At 36.9% G+C, this 21687-nt stretch overlaps 1 protein-coding gene and 1 non-coding gene across 3 annotated transcripts; both read left to right on the forward strand.

Annotated features, from left to right (window-relative positions):
* The first annotated feature begins 10628 nt into the window (after positions 1 to 10628).
* COX7C (cytochrome c oxidase subunit 7C) lies at positions 10629 to 17827 on the forward strand. 2 transcript variants are annotated; one of them, XR_014834706.1, is made up of 4 exons: positions 10629 to 10805; positions 11622 to 11750; positions 12754 to 12912; positions 14983 to 17827. XR_014834706.1 is itself a non-coding variant. In NM_001097474.1 (3 exon segments), coding segments are annotated over 2 exon segments (192 nt in total). In that variant the 5' UTR covers positions 10629 to 10730; the 3' UTR covers positions 11739 to 11750; positions 12754 to 12882.
* LOC146405627 (small nucleolar RNA Z39) lies at positions 12602 to 12664 on the forward strand. Its single transcript, XR_014839245.1, has one exon. It is a non-coding gene; the product is annotated as a small nucleolar RNA Z39 (small nucleolar RNA).
* Positions 17828 to 21687: the final 3860 nt, after the last annotated feature.

Genomic DNA, 21687 nt, shown 5'->3' on the forward strand with positions numbered 1-21687 from the left:
AATCTTTGAATATTATCCATTATTCCCTTAAAATCATTTTGTATACTATAACCAAAACTTAATATAGTACATGCTCTTAAAAATATGAGGTAGCATTTTCTTAGAAAATTGATTATAAATTTTTAGTATTTGTTTTCTCCAGCATATCCACATTTTCTTTACATTATTTATAATTTTATCTGACTCATGAATAAAATCACATATCATTAGACTATTGTATCTAATATTACATACTTCATTCACAAATAGAATTATTAGTAGAGAATCATTATAGTTTTACCTTTTATCTCTTAAGTTTCTCTTTAAAATTATACAGTAATATGTTTAAGAGAAATAAAAATAATTCAGTATGGCCAGAAACAATGAAATTTTGTTAAAACAATTGAAATATGTTATATTTTCTTATATTTTCAAGTTGAGCATACCTTTCTAACCAACTAGAAAAACTGAAATTGCTGGGTTATTTTAAAATTATTTTTGAATGTGCTAGTTCAAATACCTAAATAAAAAACATTGTAATCTAAATTATGACATGAAAATTATATAGCTGCACTCATGTCAAAGAAAGAACTATCTAAAAACTACCATAACTTCATAACACTTACATGGTACAGAAACTACCTGAATATTTTAAATTTTGTCCAGAACAGTCTCTCCTGATCTAAAAAAAAAAAACAGGCACAAAGAACTTTTATCCTCTTCATGTTGTCTGAAATTATCTGTAGAAGAATTATTCCTTTTGGAAATTCTTTGAGAGAACATTAGTGCTCCAATACAATGTCAACAGTTTATATGTTAAAAATTTATTAATTTTAGAAGTCATAAAAGCCTTTTTTTATTTTTTCCTGAAAAAGAGTGTGTGTCCTAGAATTCTGAAGAGAAATGTGCAGAAGAGTCACAGAGTGGTAGGAACAGAATAGTGTTCAGAAGCTGAAAGACTAATGGCAACATTTTTTTACCTAAGAATTGTGTTTATTCTAGGTACTGTTTTCATGTACAACCAGACATGACCTAGAAATCAAAAGCTAGTAAATCTTTAAAGTTTCTAACATTCTTAGACCAATGCTAGAGAAATACTTTCCTTTTATCCTTCCACTTGGACTAAGAGAAAAATAACCACCTATTGGCTGCATTCAGGGAAAAGAATACTCAGCCTTGTATCTAGACCCCTCCTATTTCTAGTTATTTAAAGTATTCTATGATGCTTTTTCCTCTATCAATCTGGATTTTCTTTCCACTCTACCTCATTAAGTGGTATGTCCCTGGCAAAGCAAAAGAGGAGTCAGAGACAATTTTCAGATTCTGGGTTGGAATGACCAGAAAATGGAAATGACATAAGTAAAAAGGGAAATTGGCAAATATAGATTTGTGGTACAGGATGGAGATGCACTAACATATCAAATTTACATTTACAAAGACTGGGTCTGTGGTGCCATTATGACTTCATGGGAGAACTCATTAAGGCTCTTCAATGCTGGCAGCATTGAAGGAAGTCAGGTTGAATACAGAAGGTGGAAGGTGTTGCTTTCAAAAAGAAGATGGCCAGGTTGGCACCTAAGAGGAAAATTATCACTTTTTCTCCTATTATTTTTATCAGGTAACTTGTCAGTCTTCTTGGACCTTTATGATGCAGAATATCAAATCTATCATCTTATTTCTTATTTTCTTGATATATTTAAATTTCACTTCTTTAATCTTTAACACCTATTGCTGTTATTTTTTTGAATTCCAACTTATTTAAAACTGTAAAGTGATTTCAACTCTGAATCTATATATTTTCCATCAGATTTTCATAGTTTATATGAGAGAGAGGAAAAAAAAGAGAGAAGAAAAGAAAGAGAGAGGAAGGAAGAAGGGGAGGAAGGAAAGAAAGAGGAAGGAGAAAAGCAGTAATTTCTGTGTTAAAGTTATGCAGCTTCTGCAAATACTATTTTTTTCATTTTGTACGTTTGCTCTAATCCCCTGCTGCTCCCAGATGTCAATGCCCCCACTTCCCTAGGTAATCTTGCTTTCTAGAAAGGTCTCAGATTGTGGATTTAAATAAAATTCTCACTTCTCTTTTTAATATGTATATAAGCTTTTGTTTAGAAACCAAGGTTTTTCTTTCCTCTGGAGAATGATAGGAAAAGTATTGGAATTTTTTATTCCCCTGAAGTCAGGTTTGTCTGCATTACCAACATATATCCAAGACTGCTCTCAGAGGTGGAAATAATTCAAATCAGTTATTTTACTTCAGGTAGTAAAAACCTGTGTCCCCAGGAAATAACTTTTACTTCACCACCTATTTTTTATAACCATAAATTGCCTTTAGCCTTACTCTCTCCCACTATTTCCTCACTTCAGAATAGGCTTTCTACAGCAGGAATGAAAAGAAAATGGGGGGAAAAAAAACAGTTTCAACTTTTGAGTTTCTGAAAAGACTTTGGAAAATTCCAGGTAGCATAATAGGTTGAGCAATAGGAATTCTGGATCCCACACCCTCGGATAGTTAGATCAAAAGCCAAGGTTGAACTGACAGTTATGCCACAAAAACACAATCAAGTCTTGTTCAACAACCACTTCAACACATTTTTCCAAGGTTATAATAATCTATACTTCTATTAATAACACAGAATATAATAGTAATAACCTATACTTCTTTAATAGCCCTCTGTCTCAAGGTTTCCCACATTTGTGTTCCCCTTCTCATAATAAATGAACAATAGTCTAGTTTCCTCATCTGGTGACTAAAAGCTGTTTTCTCATACCTTAAGTTTATATGCTTTGTTAGAAACACATCTTATTTACCTTTAATGAACCATAGTAGATATTTTTAATCAAATGCTGTTTACCTTTGTTATGCAAAAAGTGCACAAGGTCTAAGTATGGCGTTCCATAGCTCTTCTAGGGAATGATAGAGAGAAGATGAGGAAACTCTCATAGACAGAAACTCTGAGTTTCCTCCAGATGATGGTCTTCCTTGTGGTACTAGTCAGGAAATCCATTCCTTCCTAACAAAATTATGATGAGACTTCCTAAAGAGCTGAGTTTTAAAATGACTTTTTACATCAAAAGATGAGGAATATATGATCAGACCAGGAGAGTAGGCATGCCTTGGTGGCCTGGGTGGCTCGAGAACTAAGTATCTTTGGGACACATAAGCTCAGACTGTGTGGCCTTAATACAAAGGCTTAATACAAACAGAGAAAGTGTGGAAAGTGTGATGAAAGTAGGAGTGATCTTGGTATAAGGAAACAAGGGTAAAATAGCAGGGCATAGAAAAACAGTGGTATGAAAGTAATGAGATGCTATGTATTGAGCATTACTACTTGCCAGATACAATGCTAAGCACATGTGTTCATTTAATTAAAAACTAATTGTCTATTTCTAGAGGTTGAATTAGGGTAGGTTCATTACCTTCTAAATGAGTGGGTATCAGAGAACGCAGATTCACAAGGCAGGAAAAAAACAAAAGTAAGCTTTATTGCCACTTCCCATCTGCCCTAGATTCAGTGTGGAACGGAGAGGAGGATCAATAGAAGCTTATAAATGTTCAACACTACAGGCAGTAGAGGGCATACAATGATGGCAGATAAGGGAGTGGGCATTGTGCCAGTGGAATGCAGGATCCTAAGGTAGTTGAGCCTTACCTTGCTGAGAAGGGTGACACATAACCCTTCTGCCAATGGATCTGAGCAAGTGCAGAGAAGGGTGACGCGTAACCCTTCTGCCAATGGATCTGAGCAAGTGCAGAAGCATTGGCTCAGGCCAAGTGTGTGTTCTGAACTTTGAAGATTTTCAGCCACTGTCGCACTGTAACTACTGGGTATTCATTTCTTGCAGAAATACTCCATGAAATTCCAGCAAGAAACCAGAAGGTCTCTGAGGAGAATATGCTATATGTTAAACCAAACCATTTCCCATTTCCTATCAGATACACAGAAATCTGTGTAGCTGATTGGTTTGGATAATAGAATATAGACACAAGTAGTACATGCCACCTACTGACCTGGCCACTGTGTGAGCCTCTCTACCTTCTCTTAGCATGGTCATAGGCAGTGTCCATCCAAAGGATTGAGAGGAAATCCGAGAACATGATGGCACTAGAATTAGTAATCGGAAGATTGCATGCTGATATCTGATTCGGATTGTGACATAAATGAGAAATAAATTGTTACTATGTTAAGCCATTAAAATGTGGGGATCATTTGTTATATTAGCTAGCTTTACTTTACCAAACTCAGGCTCCATAAAGAAAAGAGAAAAATCAACTAAGTAACACTACAGAAATTTTTTATGTGAGAAGAATGTATGATTTATTAGTTTATTTACATGCTAATATTGTTCCAGAAAACATCTGAGGTATAGAACAAAGACACATATAACAAAATAAAATTGGGGACAAAAATGAAGCAAAGTCAAATAAATAAAGAAGAAAAGATGGGATGAGGAGTAAGTACACAAAATACAACTATAGTCCACTGAAGGTGGGTCACATACTTGGCTCCAAGCTTTCTAAGCTTAATCAGTATAGGGAGGAAATTATAATAAAGTTTGTTATTCACAGCACTCAGAAGGCAAAAGCAAATCAACTATTCGGTAGAAGCATGTTTATTTTAGTTCTAAGACCAGAGAGAAAATTTCCCTGTGGGTCTTCATAAAAATGACACAATGAAATATATTGAAACACATCCTCAAAGAAAAAAAAAAAAAGTGTCCTCTCAGTAAACCAAGCAATGAGTTTCATCAGTTTGTTATTTATAAAATCCCTTTGTACAAAGTGGTAAGATGCTGAGCACAATTCAGATACAATGACACAGTTTTAAATGCTGTTCAGTGTAGGTATAGCTTAATTGAGGGATGTGAAGAGAACTGGAAATTAAACTCAACCTTCTTTGTACAATAATTTTATAATCAGTTGAAATGTTTCAAAGAATTGCTTGGTGAATACACTAATAATTTAATCGAAGTGCATAAATGTTATTCTCAAGAGAATCCCATATTTCTTAATTATAAGCCTGTACTGAAAAGTCAGATACAAAAACCCTTATGGCATAAACAAACACACCCTTATGGACTGTAGTAACCATGTAGTTGCCAGTCCATTGCCTAGATAAACAGTGACTTTGATTGGTTCTAGTCGCACCTAAATCTGGTAGAAATATAGCAAGAGCTTATATGCATTGATCAGCAAAAAAGGGGGCTAGTATAAATCAAGATTTCTAGATAGTCCTATATGCATAATTCTTTACAAAACAGTATATGTAATGCAAGAAAGTTGGTTCTACTCTCAAATATCCCGTTTGTCTTACTTCTACTATAACAAAGAAGATTTCTTTTTAGAACAATGCATTAAACTCATTTTCCAAATCCCCTTCCTCATTTAAATTATGTTTCTCTTAAATAAATGAATAAAACTATTCATTTAGTATTCCAGTTACAGAACAAGCAGGAAATGTCAAATGAATTTAAAGAAACCTGGCCAAAGCAATAACAAGTATTGCTGCGAGTTAAATCAAGGAGATGGCACATAAATACAAATACAATCAGTGATTTTCAAATTGAGAAATTTTAGTTTCTGTATTCATCTTATAAAAGTTATCTACCTATACTTGGCAATTCTCAATAACAAATAATTAAACTACAAATTAATCTTAAGAAGTTAATCATCCTTAAACCTTCACTGAGATTAAGCAATAAAGTTGGAATAAAAAACACAAAATGCTTTTAAGGATAAAAATGGTATTCAAAAGTAATAAAACAAGATGAGTAAAATATACAACTTGATCACATAAGCTTTTTTTTTTATTTTGGCAGAAATTTTTCTTTCAGTTGGTCATCAATAAATCATTCAGAAGCGAAAGAATATTTTCCAACCCTAATTGCCTCAGTGGAATCACATTTTCTCCTTTCCTAAAACCAGCATTTTTTTTTAATCTGAAAATGTAAAATTTCAAAAAAAAAAAAGTTAACTCAACATTGTGATTTTAAGTCTACAGCAGCAGGAATTCTAAAAATTTAAGACCAAAAGAAATATGTTAACTTGAGTTTTTCAGTGTAGGACTGAAACATATAATTTCTTCACTAAACAACTTATTTTTAAATAAACTCCTACTTCGTTCTTAAAAATCTAATAAAGTAGAGACATGAAAAATATTGTACTTTAATTTTTAGTCATGTAATGTAATTTCAGTCTCCAAAGACTCATGTAGGTCTAGAGACCACATTGCTCACTCTGTGATATACACTCTATTCACTATTTAAAATAATTGGATTTTATTTTTTAAATATAACTTTGCAGTAAACCTTATGTCCCTAAAGATCTTTTCTATTTTGTTCCAATCTGTGAAATGTCTCATTTCTCTTAAAATTCATTTATAGCAAAAGAGTATCATGCTGAATCAAACATTTTTCAAGGATGGTTTGCATTTTCCATTCCAGCCACTATGACTGAATTTAGATTGTTAGGCTGTGTATATAAGGAACTGAGCATCATACTTCTTCCAGGTTTCTATTCCTTTATAGCACAACTATCCCAAAATTTAAAAGCTTAAAATGACAATTTATTATTTTGTCTTACAGCTCTGGAGGCTGGTAGTTTCAGCGGGACAGTTGTTGTTTAACATACCTCATGAAGGAGTATGCAAATCATGATTGTAGCTGGAGTCACCTGAAGGCTTCTTTACTCACTTATTTAGTGCCCAGGCTGGGGGCTGGTTGGACATATTTCTCCCCTTCCTCTTTCCTTTCCTTGTTTCCCCAACCCACCTCCCTACCAACCCCCTGTGTTTTCTCCAAATGGTTAGCTTCGGCTTCCTTATGATCCTGTAGTCTCAATGTAGTTAGATGCCTTGCATGCTGGCTGAATTCTCCCAATAGAACATTCCAAGTTGCCAGAATGGAAATGGTAAGGCTTTTGATAAGCCAGCCTCAGAAGTCTCCCAATGTCACCCTATTACCTTCTACTGGTCAAACAAGTCACTAAGGTCAAGAGAAGGAGAATAAGACTTCACCTCTCAATGGGAAGAGTTACAAAGAAATCAAGGCCATCTTTAATTTACCGCAATATCTTTTCAAAATGGAATATTGTCAGATTTCTTTAAACTTCTGTGGTGAAATTAAGAAATGAAATTAGCATAAAATCCCTAAAAATGTGATCTATGGATGATATCTAGCCATTAATACAAAGGTCAGTAATCGTGCAAGAAATAAGTGATCTCAGTCACTTTCAGTCCCATCCCCACTTCCCTGCTAACTCGCCTAGAGCATCAAACAGCTGCAAAGTGAATTTATGAGGGTGTCTAACACTTCTCCAAGTATGCCAGATACCACAAAATAGCAAATGAAACCACTCTGCTTCTTGGTCTTTCAATGTTTTGTTATGTCTAACACAACCCGTCTTTACCACAGCTGGAAAATTATCACAGAAGCATGATTTAAGAGAAAGATATGTATTAAACCAAGATACATATCTTAAATGAAACAGCCAAATTCCCAAATGTATGGCCTGCTGATGAGGAAAATATGTTCTTCTCACGGTAGATGATTCCCCTAATAAAGCAGCTGTGTTACTTACAGGTGTTCCAGTTATTACTATTGCATAACAAACTACCCAAACTTAATGGTGTGAAAGAACAATCATTTAATTATGTCTTAAAAATCTGTAGATCAGCATTTTGGGCATGATTAAACTGGGCAACTCTTCTCTACACAGCATTGACTGGGGTCACTCAATGATATTCAGCATGCAGCTGGACTGGACTGGAGAGTCCAAGATAGCTTTCACTCATATACCTAATACCTGAGTTGACTCCCTACTTCCTCTTGGTGGATTCTCGAGTACTCTCCAAGAGGAGTTTCCAGCAGAGTATTCAGAAAGAGGAGTTTCCAGCAGAGTATTCAGACTTCTTACATAACACTCAGAATTTCAAGGGCAAATGATCAAAAATACAGGAAAGGAAGCTGTCAGTATCAAAAGAACTGGCCAGGATACTGGCACAACATCATGTATGCCAAATTCTCTTGGTCAAAATAGTCACAGAGTGTCCACCCAGATTCAGCTTCAAAAAGCACAGACCTCCATCTCCTGATAAAAATAATTTGTTGCTATCTTTTTTTAAAATGATTTTTATTTTTTCCGTTATAGCTGATTTATAGTGTTCTGTCAATTTTCTACTGTACAGGAAAGTGACCCAGTCACACATACATATATACATTCTTTTCCTCACATTATTTCTATCATGTGCCATCATAAGTGACTAAGATACAGTTCCCAGTGCCATACAGCAGGATCTCATTGTTTACCCAATCCAAAGGCAATAGTTTACATATATTAACCCCAGATTCCCAGTCCATCCCACTTTCTCCTCCCCGTTGGCAACCACAAGTCTGTTCTCCAAATCCAAGAGTTTGTTTTCTGTGAATGGGTTTATTTGTTCCATATATTAGATTCTAGATGTAAGTGATATCATATGATATTTGTCTTTCTCATTCTGACTCACTTAGTATGAGAGTCTCTAGTTGCATACATGTTGCTGCAAATGGCATTATTTTGTTCTTTTTTATGGCTGAATAGTATTGCATTGTGTATATACACCACATCTTCTCAATCCATTCATCTGTCAGTGGACATTTAAGTTGTTTCCATGTCTTGGCTATTGTGAATAGTGCTTTTGCTGCTGTCTTTAATTTGTCACAGGACAAATAAGGAGGCAGACAATTGCAAAACCATATGCTAGAATCTCTCCTGCAGTTTTCTTTGGAATTAGCTGAGAGCCAGATACACAAAGGAGAATCAGTTAATGTGAATTAGAAGTAACAATGAATCAGATATATAGGAGAAATTACTTACATTAAATTGAAAAAGAGAATCTAGAAAACATTAACTATTACCCATGAAAACACTTCCCAATTACAGTTAAATCAGAATCCTTTAGTACATAAAGACACTAGGGGCTTAAAAAAAAAAAAATTGAATGTCCTCTATCAGTTAAAAGGAGAATACCGGTTATGTATTACATGCAAGTTACTTGTAGAAATAAAACCTACTCACTTTTTAAAAAGGTTTAAGTCACAGTGAAACATGGCTTTTCTCTTTCAAAAGATAAAGAAAGATTAAAGCCTACACTTTTACCTAGTTTTCCAAGCAAGACAGATCTTATTTGACGTTGTTTATTTACTGCATGTAAGTGAGCCCTCTGAAGCAACATACACCCTTCCAGATGAATAACATAAATCTTGGAGATACAGTGATAGTGCAGCAGTGACGAACCCAACTGGTATCCATGAGGATGTGGGTTTGATCCCTGGCCCTGCTCAGTGGGTTGAGGATATAGCATTGTCATGAGCTGTGGTGTGGTTTGCAGACACAGCTTGAATCTGGTGTTGTTGCTATGGCTGTGGTGTAGGCCAGCAGCTACAATTCCCATTCAGCCCCTAGCCTGGGAACTTCCATATGCTGTGGTGTGGCCCTTAAAAAAAAAAAAAAGACAAAAATAACATAAAACTTAAGTTCGCAGGGCCCTTCACAATCTAACCTAATACTATTTTCCCAACCTCATTTACAACTAGTTTCTTCCCAGTACCCACTAGTCAGACTCCCAGGAATACATCTATAACTGAAGAAGCTGGGTTTATTACTCATTGTAATAGGAGAGGCTTGATACACACAGGAACCCTGGGGACCTCAGTAAGGTGTTAGAACTTAAAGGATTTGGGTTAGTTTTTCAAAGCTTTGGCTATATTACTAAATTTAACTTAGAAGAAAGAAAGATAAGTCCAAAGTTAACGTTGTAATTGGTAAAGACACAAAAGTCATCATATTGACTGCAGATGGTGATGTTTGGTCATTTTTGTGACTTGACAATGTTCATGTTTTATTTATGTTCAGATATAATAGAGTGATATTATTTTCAATAGCTACCACTGCCAAAAGTAACTTTGATGTGCACGTTCTGTGCTATTGTTTGGGTTCAACAGGAGAACACCAATTTCTAGTCCTGGCTGGCTCAAGGTACATGTGGCTGCTTTCTCTTCCACAATCCCAACATGCTGTACTCAGGTTGGCCTTGAGTTTTCTCTTCCACCTATCCCTACTTCTGTTTTCTTCAGTTCTCGATATCTTTGGCCATCCTTCCTTTCGCAGTTCGACTCAGTTTTTTTCCTGACATCCTTTATACTTCACATTTGGTTACTTGTGCTTATGCTTTTTTTGCTTCCAGTGAGATCATAGCATAACATCTCTGCCAGCTGGCTGCAAATCATAGGCACTTAGCAGATAGTCACTAAAAAAGAATAGGGAGAGCTTATCTTCCTGTTCCATGAGCTAGAATACACATCTAGTCACTAAAAAAGAATAGGGAGAGCTTATCTTCCTGTTCCATGAGCTAGAATACACATAGTGAAACTGCTTCGCTAATTTCAGTAAAATTGCTTCAGAGACAGGCCCCAAGAACTCTGGTCTGAGAGAAGCACCGCTCTTCGGAAAAGCCTCACCCTACCGAAACCTGGAGGAAGACTGCATTTCCCACAACCCTCCAGGGCTGACAAGGGACCGCGGGTATCTGAACTACAATTCCCACAATCCTCCGAGAGAGCCGCGCAGTCGCGTTTTCCGAGAGCTCTGCCCATTTCCCATCTTCCCTTTCGGTCCTTTCACGCAGGGGAGCAAGGTCGAAAGGGAGGCTTCAGTCTGCGTCGCCATTTCTTTTGCCTTCAGTCTCTGCACCTTTCGCAGAGCTTGCAACAGCGCAATGTTGGGACAGAGTATTCGGAGGTTCACAACCTCTGTGGTCCGTAGGAGCCACTATGAGGAGGGTCCAGGGAAGGTTAGTACGTAAAGGGCCTGGCTTCCTTGGGTAGGGGTCACCTCCTGCGACTGGCTGAACTACAAGGCCGCCTGTGGGCCGTGGTAAGGGAGATTGGAAACCGAGAATATGGGCTGGGACGTGGACTAGCTTTCCATGTCCCCCAAGGACTAGAGAGAAAGCTCAGGGCCCGGACTGCGCGCCATAGCCGCGAAAAGGAAGGAGTTCGTAAAGCCAGAGGCCTTACCACGCCCTAGCGCTCCTTCAGTACCCCTTTTCGTTCCACCCCGTCCTTCAAGATCTGGAGGACTTTGCACGCCCTAGCTGCAGGTGTTGTGGCCTAAAGACTAGTTAGAGGTCACCGGACTGGACGTGAAGGTCATCGAAAACTTGAGGATACGAGGGCCTGTGGTGTGGGTCTTCGCCGACTAGTTTGCTAAGTTACAAGTACTAATCCTCCCTCCTTGCTGGAAAAGCTGGTTTTATCATCAAGTGTAAATAAATACACTTGATAAAAATCAGGAATACCTGATTATATTAAGTATATTAAAATTAGGTAGTTAGCAGTAAGGGCCCCAGAGGGTTACATGAAGCCTGGCATTAATAAGCCGAGAAAGGGTATAAAGAGGTAGAGCTCATCAGTAAAGCCAGATATTTTTGCTTTTTAGAATTTTGTGTGATGAAGGTTATAGGATTTGAAAGATAATGTTTAAAAAGATGTCATGATTATGATATATAATGTATAGTTTGGTTATGTAGAAATTAATTTTGATCTGTAAAATTAAGGTCAGATTTTAAAGTTCAGTTTTTGTTGTTTGTTCACTTTTCCCCCAACAGAATTTGCCATTTTCAGTGGAAAATAAGTGGCGGTTACTAGCTATGATGACTCTGTACTTTGGATCTGGATTTGCTGCACCTTTCTTTATAGTAAGACACCAACTGCTTAAAAAATAATCCATGAGACAGGTAAATAATGAATGGGTTTTTTTTTTTTTCTTTTTTAATTTTGCTTTTTAGGGCTGCACCTGCAGCATATGGAAGTTTCTGGGCTAGGGGTGGAATCCAAGCTGCAGCTGCTTGCGTAAGCCACAGCCTCAGCTGGATCCTTAACCCACTGAGCAAAGCCAGGGATTGAACCGGAATCCTCAAGGATACTGATTGGGTTCGTTACAGCTGAGCCACAATGGGAACTCGGAATTAACGGGTTTTTAATATTCACTGTGTTTTTTATTTCTTCCCTAACTGACCCCCCCACCAAATACCCACGGATACATTACTCTCTTTTGTGATTCCTGAAGTTAAGTGTGGGGATGGCATTGGTGGAGACAGGTTAAGCCTATAAACAAATGAAACAATTTTTTTTTTTGAAATCCAGTGTTTATTGAGTGCCTCTGTTATGCACACTTTGTTAATAAGCTTCTTGGCAAGGGTCTGAGACAGATGATGTTAACTTGATTAGAGACCAAAAAAAAAAAATTTAGTTGCTCAGTATCCATCCCACAGCTAGTGATGGTAGGGCAGGATTTTTGTCCAGGCAGTCTTGTTCCAGATTTCAGGTTCTTGAGGTAAAGTTATAGAAACTGTCTTGAGGGCAGTATGTTAGTTATACCTGAAAGAATCTTGAGTGCATCCAGATTAGCAGATTCCCTGAGTGAAAAGAAAGGATTTATTTAGTTTAATTGTAATCAGAAATGTCATCAAAAGCAATGCTTAAAGGGATAATTGGAATAAATTCCAAAATATACTTTGAAAAAAAAAGATTTGTCATAGTTTAGAACGGAAACGAGTTAGCCAAGATCTTACTTGTAAAGATTCTGGTGCATGTGATGAAGCAAATCAGTATGAATAAAGTCGTGATACTGTAAACGCTTTCTGATGTACCAGTCTTAAACTGATGGATAGACTTTAATGGCACATTAATGTGTTTCTGTTAAATGAATGATTTTTTTTAACATTTTTTTATTCGCAGATGTGAAGAGGAGCATTTTAAGAGGTGCAGTCTCTGAAAAAGGATCAAATTCTTGAACTCAGCATACTGGATATGTTTGTAAATAAAGTTATGGCATAAATCCTCAATGCTTCTTGGAAATAATGGAACATAATAGTTGAGCGTGTGCTTTTTATTTGGGTAATATTCCATTATTAGCTTCTTGATTAAATATATAAGTGCAAGAGCTTCATTTTCCTCTAGACGTGTACCCTAAATCTGAAGTTTTTGAATTGATAAATGTGCTACTGACCACATTTATCAATTAGTATTAGTATTACTTAGACTGAATGAAAGAATTTTTTGAAGTGGAATATACTAGCATGTGAGACAGTATAGGAAATACTCCCAATTTATTCTGGAGCTTTGACTAGTACTGTGTTGACTAGTAATTACTAGAAATGGGTAAAAAGTTGGTTCTGGTCAGTAATTGTATTAATAAATAAAGTTTATTTTATGAGTAGTGAAATGCTTACCACTTAAAATGTAATGACATAGTTCCTAGGGCTTTATATTAGGATGGGGGGAAAGTAATTATACACTGAATATTGTAATCCCAGTTTGGTCACTTGGAATATTTGTCTTTAGGCTCTTCAGTAACCACCTGGCAACTACTTAGAAATATGGATGCAACTTAGTCTTAATGACTTTGTCCCAAGTATTCCAAGTATTTGTGTATTGTTTTTTGATTATCCATTGATGACTCATTCTGTGTTTCGGGAGCTTTTCTATATAATGAGTAAGAGTTGAGGGTTTATAAAATAATTCCAAATTCTTGGTTCAAATTTTTCCTAAATTATAGTTTTAGTCTTGAGTTTTCTTGGAGGAAATAGTAATAGAGCTTCCTTATTTTGAGATTCATATAGATCTATGTAAAAACATTGTAAGTGCTGGCAAATCCTAAATGAATGATTGTTTTTCTGGTTTAAAATACATAAAGTATCAACAGTAACTTAGTATTTTATAGCTATTTTATAGGTTATAGGTAGAAAATGTCATTAATTAAATTTGTTTTTCTGATTTGAGTTAAAGTATTTGGGTGGTACACATGTAAAGATGAATCAGGAAAACCTCCCTTTGCTGTACTGGGGTAAAGAATGCAGTTTACCCCATCTCCATAAAAGGGCTTCAGCAGGCTCACTGTTGGTATGTAAGTGTGTCGAGTGATAGAGGCCAGACATCTTTAGTTTTCGTTTGGGTGTTCTTTAGAGAAACAACCAATAACGTGTCTGTTGAGAGATTTTATTTTAAGGAATAGCTTAATGGCAGTTGTGAAGGTTTGTCAGAATTCTGTTAGGTAGGCTGGAGACCCGGGGAAGAATTTCTGTTCTAGTTGGAACCATGCACTAGGAGAATCTGTGTTTTTCTATTAATGTCTTCAACTAATTGAATGAAGTTTACCCACATGGAGAATAGTAAGTTTTACTGAAACTGTTTGAATGGTAATCTCACCCCAGAAACACCACAGAAATACTCAAAGTAATGTTTGGCCAGGTATCTGCACACTATGGCCCAGTCAACTTGACATGTAAAATTAACCATCATGTTTCATATAAGCCTGTGATTCCATCCAGTTTAAGTGTTGGTTTGAATTTTAAAACCACCACAGAATGTTTTTTTAGTTTTTATGTGTATATTTTCCCCCATAGTGGTTTTTAAAAATTCAAGCCAACACTTAGATCCACAAGATTCTCATAAAAATCCAGATTGTCTTGGAAAGAATTACCCTGGATGTCCCCATACAGACTTAAGTGAAACTGAGTTAGGCTAAGTAAAGTGTACCTAGCGCAGGGGCTTCCATGAATCCAGGATACTCAAATGGGGATTTTGGTTGGGTTCCAGAACCCAAGAATCATTTTTAAGAAAAGCCAGTATTGTTGCTGCCAGTAATACTAGGGTAGCTGTGGCTAACGTAAGGGGGAAAAATGAGAATATCCTCTATTTTGCCCAAGAAGCAAGGCTTGCTTGGATTCAAAGCTAGGCTTGGCCACATTTCATTTCAACAAGAGACTATCTGCTTCAATTTCCTGTTACATCACAGTAACTAATTTAGGGTAGTCTTGAAGACTAAAATAGAGTGCTTAATTCGACTGAAAACAAGTGAGATGGAGGAACTAAAATGGTCATTGAGTAAATTTAGTTAATCCCAAAGCCATTTTGCAGATATAAATTGATTCTTTTCTTTCTCTTTTCTTTCTTTTTGCTTTTTAGGACCATTCCCATGGAAGTTCCCAGGCTAGGGGTCAAATCAGCTGCAACTGCTGATCTACACCACAGCCAGGCCACAACCGAACTGCATCTGCAACGAATACCACTGCTCAAGGCAATGCCAGATCCTTAACCCACTGAGCTGGGCCAGGGATCGAACCCACATCCTCATGGATACTGGTTGGATTCATTTCTGCTGTGCCACAACAGCAACTCCCTAGATTGGTATTTTCAATAACTTAGTCTGGCTATAGTTCTAATCAGCTATCCAGTAAATATTTCAACAGTAACCATGTCCAAAATGCAGGTTTGATCATATGATAAGCTGTCACCATTGGTAAAATTCTAGCTCCTGAGCATGGCATTTAGTTATTTTCATATGGTTTTAGCCTTTGCTGACCACAGCCCCAGGAGTTTTGTGAGCCTCCTCCATGTCCTGGCTCAGGTGCCACCTTCTGTAAAATTTTCCTGAATTCTTCCCGTTATCCCAAGCATGAAACACAAGTCTAAAACACAGTGAACAGCTATATAATTATCTCAGCATGTGCTTTAATTACTGATTTCCTTTCCTGTCTGCCCTGCCAACTTGCAATTTTTCTGAGATGGAAGTTTTTACACATGTATCCTACATGTATAATTTAAGTGGTCCATGAACATGTATTGGCATTATTGAGTTGAAGCCAAGAATAGCAAAATTACCTAGCAAGAGCAAACCTTAGGCCTCCTAATTATGTATGTCAATGTGTGCTGAATTAAGTGAATTCATCTAGGTAACTTTGAGTTCTTCCACCAAATAATCCAGTTGTTGGAGACAAAAACTGGGTTATTTGAGTTTGATTTTCTGCCATAATATAACAGCTCTGTCAATGACCGCAGTGTTACTTTTTGTAGATAACCTTTGATGAAAGAAAGTATGTATTGATTTATTTTCTGGCACTAGCTGTTGGTCCTGTTTTGAGAAGCACTGGCTTAAAGGATTAGGGAATGTATTGTTTTACATAACAAAAGATAGTTTTCAGTGAATTTAAGTGCATTCTGTCTTCTGTTTGTCCTTAAACTATTTCTTCCTCATAAAATGGCTGATAGAGTTCCAGGCATCCCATACAGATTCAACAATATCCAGTGAGAAAATTTTCTTTTTCAAGTTATTGTTAAGAGTGAAGAAGGGTTTCCCAGAAACCCACTAGCAGTTTATTTTACCACTTGTTAGACACAGAGTTTATGTATCCATTTCTAAATACCAGCAAGGGAAATGGCAGTTGCCACAGTTTGAGCAATTAGTATTTTCTTTTAAGCCTTAATGAGGGATGAATGGAAACTGAAAGAAGTCAGCATTCTAGTAGAAAGGGAGAACAAAGTGACTGGGGTGTACAAAACCCACCGCAGCTGTTCTTAAAAGTATATTGAGAAGATGGACCTAAATGTCAAAATGTAATAAACCTTTATTTTAGTGTATCCAATAAATAGAGTACAACACAGGTCTTTAAAATATAATTTAAGAATAAGCTCATTTTAGAAAAGAGGAGAAATGCTCTTTTTTCTCTGTCTCTTTTGAATAGGAAATAATTTCTCCCTACTAAATAATAAAAAATTTTCATCCATTATGAAATAATGCTTTATTTTCATGGCAAGTGAAATTTTGTAGACCAGAAGGAAGATAGCTATTTTCTATAAATCTACATTTGAGTCTTTGTCTAACGTGGTTTAGTAGTCCTTAGTGCTTTGCAAGGATATGCCAGTTTTATTTCTGTATGCATGACAGGGTTGAACTCCTTTTCCTTTGCAAATGAAAATGTAAGTTGAAATGGTGTGTGTTACTTCATCATATACAGTTCACCAAGTTCCCTCACTCCTGCTGCTAGGATATAGCCTTCATTAACCTGTGTCCCTGAGAGACTAGTGAGTACAGCCCTTTGTCAGATGTATAGAATGAGCAAGAAGCTTTCTCATTGTTGCAAGCCCTAGGGGTTTGGGATTGTTACTGCAACAAGGCTGCCTACCTTCACTGAAATACTGGGGTATTCCATATGACCTTAAAAAAAGATTACATCTGTATATTGCCGAATCTTCAGTTGTAGAACTCTTACTACCTCAGTCATCTAAGTACTCTTCCAATTTACAATGAATTGTATCTACAATTTCTAAAACCACACAGTCTTCGTAGTAGGAAAGATTTCCTTTTAGCCTGTGTGGACGGGGCCCAGAATGATGGAGATAAATAACTTTAGGCCTTCCGAGTGGTTTTTAGAGCTGCAGTTTTGAGTAGCTACATACTAGGTATTTCTACCTTATCTCGTTTTGATGGATCCCACTTAGCCAGTGGACATCTTTGTAAAAATTAGAAAAATGAGTCCCTTCTCCCAGATGAACACAGCTTCTTGCAAGGGTACACTCGCTCCCTTGTCCATTCAACTTCTTTGTATATGTTACATAAGAAAACAGCACAACTCTATGTAGCATTCCTGCACAAAGTCATCTCAAATTTGGCTTTTTCAGCTGAAATTCATCTCCTCCCAGTTTTCCCAGTTCTGACAAAAGACATAATTACTGATAATAAATGATTATTCAAGATTTTAATGGGCTCTATACCTTTTAGAATAAGCTTTGTGTGTTTTCTTTGCTAGACTCCAAAAGTTGGTACAATGCCAGGTAAATATTAGGCTTTCAACAGCTATATTTAGATAGGTGGGATGAATACTGATTGGGTTTAATAGCATTTCCTGTTTATAAGGAGCTAGTCTAGGAAATTCTTTCCTGATGACTAGTAAATATATGTTGTTAAATTTATCAGACTTAACATCTTAACATTAATTTGTTCAAATTACTATTAAAAAATTCCTCATCTTTATATTCTGAGAGGTTTGCTCAATGCTGTTCTATCTATAAACTATGTAATATGAAATCTCTTCATGCTCAGGCTGTCATGCTAACTACCAAAATCAAACACACTTTGCTCGGAAAGTGCATATATTAAGTTGAACCATATGAAATTACCAGTATTTCACATTTTGAGCTAAAGATGGCAATTTTTGTTGCTTCACTGGTCATATTTTCCCTTCTCAGCTACTGAACCACTCGTTGATGTCCTTGCCTTCATATCTACCTATTTGGGAAGCCATGGTTTTTCCCACCATCAGAAATTAAGTAGGTCATAACACTGGAGCTGAGTTGAAAATGTTTAACCTGAGTATCACTTTTACCAATCAAAAATAAGATTTGAAATCCTGAAATGCTTTTTCTTTTTTTTTGTCTTTGTGTCTTTTTGCCATTTCTGGGGCCACTTCTGTGGCATATGGAGGTTCCCAGGCTAGGGGTCTCATCAGAGCTGTAGCTGCCAGCCTATACCAGAGCCACAGCAACACGGGATCTGACCTGCGTCTGTGACCTACACCATAGCTCACAGCAACACCACATCCTTAACCCCCAGGGGTTAAGGATCTGGCCAGGGGTCAAACCTGCAACCTCATAGTTCCTAGTCAGATTCATTAACCACTGAGCCATGACGGGAACTCCCTGAAATGCTTTTTCTTAACAGTGTAAGCTTTGGGGGGCATTGCTCTCAATTATAGTATTACCAACAATACTGTCTGATGCTCATAATAGGATGAGTTCACAGCAAGATGTTGGATTCCAGTGTTTGTCATTATGGGAATTAATATGGGGAAAAAATGTTGGGACTTTAGAAAATTCCAAATATCTTCAAGTTATCACAGAAAAAAGGGTGGGGACTTAATGCTACAGACAGTATTTGTGTCCTCAAACTCTCAGGTTGAAACCTGATCTCTAATGTGATGGTATTTGTAGGTCAAGCATTGGCGAGTGATTAGATATGATATTGGAACCCTCTTGAATGGAATTAGTGCTCTTAAAAAAGAGAACCTTTGTAAAAAAATTTAATAAATATAAACCTCGACTAAATAGAGTTGGGAGACCAAAACAGGAGCTCTCACTCTCTGTGACAGTAGCTGAGCCCAAGAGGAAGAAGACTTTATTTTGTGGTTAATGGCTCAGCTGATGAAAAGCCTGGGCCCTTGTTTGTTATAACCCACCTAGCTTCCTTTTTCTTTCCATAAAAGTGCTGTTTCCTTACCTTGTGTATATTTGCACATGGCTCAACATGGCTGCAGACCTCAAATTGCAATTCTCTGCTGATCCTGAATTAACTCATCTTTACTGTGTAGAGAAATATCTGGCAGGCTGTTTCAGGTCAGCACCCTAGCCCTCTTTTCCCATTTGAGGACATAGCAAGAAGACATACATATATAACCAGGCCCTCACCAGAAACCAAGTCTGCCAGCACCTTGGTCTTGAACTCCCCAGCCTCCAAAACTGAGAAATTTTTGTTCCTTATGAACCACAGTCAGTGATAATTCTCTTACAGCAACTGAAACTAAGATAAATCTAAATTTCTCCACATGTCTTCCAGAGTAAATTACTGATAGGAAATGTAAATTTACCCATAACATGTGCCTTTAATAAGACATTGTGATTTATGGAATATCCATATGTATTTGGTCATTCAAATAACCAAAACATTTTTCTCAAATGTATTTTGTCTTCATCCACAGTTCCTGGCTCACGCCTCCCCAAATCTTTGCGATTTCCTGAGGCATAAGCACAATGGGACCAAATTTTGTTGTGTTTGGTCTCTTGTCCTCAGTTCCTGAAAATCCCTCAGTGCCATGAAAGTCAAATGGGTGTCTTATTATTCATAACAAGCTCCTTTCCACCACAACTAGGTTTATGTTGATGAATGTAACTTTTGGAAGTTACCTAAGGATAGTGACTAGTTGTCAGGGGAAACCAAGAACTTTCATTCCTACTCCCTGATTTCCAGAAGAGGGAAAATGGGCTAGTGGGTAAATCAGTCACTAATGGTTGATGAGTTAATGAGTCATGCCTGTGTAATGAAGCTTCCATAAAATCCTCCAAAGGAGCAAGGGTCAGAGAGCTTATAGGTTGAGGAACCAGAATGCTTTCTGGTGCCACCATGCTGGGTCCCAAGCTCCAGGAGGATAGAAGCTCCTTTATTCCTGACTGCACCCAAGGTATCTCTTCATCTGGGTGTTGATTGGTATCCTTTAATAACCTTTGTAATAAGTTTATAGTCTAGTGAGTAAAGGGTTCCCTGAGTTCTGAGTTGCTCTAGCAAATTATCAAACCCAAGGAGGTGGGAAACTAAGTTATAGTCATTCAGAAGCTCAGGTAACAACTGAAGTGAAGGGACTTCACTTCTTATGGGACTGAGCCTTTTACCTGTGGAATCTGATGCTATCGCTGGATAGTGTCAGAATTGAATTGAATCTTCAGAAACACTGCTGGTGTTTGAGAAGTGCTTGTGTGAGGAAGCCTACACACACACACACACACACACACACACTGGAATTGGGCCCAGGAACCCAAAAAGCCCACACACACACACACACTGGAATTGGGTCCAGGAACCCAAACCCCCCCCCCCCCCCACACACACACACACTGGAATTGGGTCCAGGAACCCAAAAAGCACACACACACACACTGGAATTGGGTCCAGGAACCCAAAATACCAAGAGATAGATTTTAAATTACTTGTAAGTAGAAAAATAAGCATTCAGGCCAGCAAACTCAGATATAGAACTGTGCCCAAGGAGAGACTTATGCAGAGATGTGATTGGGATCAGTGAGGATTTGAGTGAGGAATGAAGGTAGGGAGACTGGGAATATTGAGATACAGGTAAATCACTCTTAAAAGTCAATTGCACTCAGCAGGAAAATATTGAGAATCAACTTGAGATCAGAGAACTGACTACTGTGAAAATGAAAGGAAGGAACTTGAAAATGAGCAGAACCCAAGGCAGGAGTTTCAGAATGGCACCACTTTTGGGTAAATGAAAGTGTCAAGAAGATGCACCCTTGGAGGCTTGCTGGTAAATGAAGAAACAGAAGCAAGAGGAGGAAATTGTTTCCTATAAAAACAGTACAAGATCAGAAATACACCAAGCCCTCTCCCATCAAAAACAAGTGCAGCATTTATTAAAAAAAAAAAAAAAATCAAACAGTAATGTTTCACCATATCAAAGCAAGAGAATGCCTTTAAACTAAAAAATCTAGTTGGCCTCAGACTTTTGCTCTGGCTACATATAGTTGTATTACTAGTATAGGAAAATGGTATTTCAAAGTGAATAGCCTATGACAGAAAGCCTTCATACAAAGTTACTATAAGAAGAAATCAGAAATTTAGATCATAATGTTTCCTTTGATGAAAAATCTGCTCCCAATAAATACCATCTTGAAGCAGAAGAAATCTTAATCCAATCTGAATTAAATATTCTTAAACATTTGCAGACATTGAAGGAAAAAAGATACCTTAAATTGAAAAATTCAAAAACTTAGAACAAGAATTGGGGCTGAGAGATGTGAGACAAGAACTGACCAAACAGGCAAACGTTAAGAAAAAAGACAAAACGATCTTTGAAATTACAAGCTGCCTAAGGAAGAATAGATTCGCCTGAAATTTAATGAAGGAATTGAAGGAAAGACAAACTGTTGAGATAAATATAAAACAAAAGACAAAAATGTAAAATTTACATATTGTGAAATGAACAAAATTTAATAACTGTTTAATGAGTTTTGATAAATACACCTTTATAATGCAGATCTTAACCTTAGAAAATTCTTTCATAATCTCTTCCCTGTCTATCCTTGTTCAATCTCCCAAAAGCAACA

This window comes from Sus scrofa, chromosome 2, assembly GCF_054392235.1.
Source record: "Sus scrofa isolate SSC_HxYL_T2T_F1_AM1 chromosome 2, Sscrofa_HxYL_maternal_Yorkshire_Landrace_v2.0, whole genome shotgun sequence".
NCBI lineage: Eukaryota > Metazoa > Chordata > Mammalia > Artiodactyla > Suidae > Sus > Sus scrofa.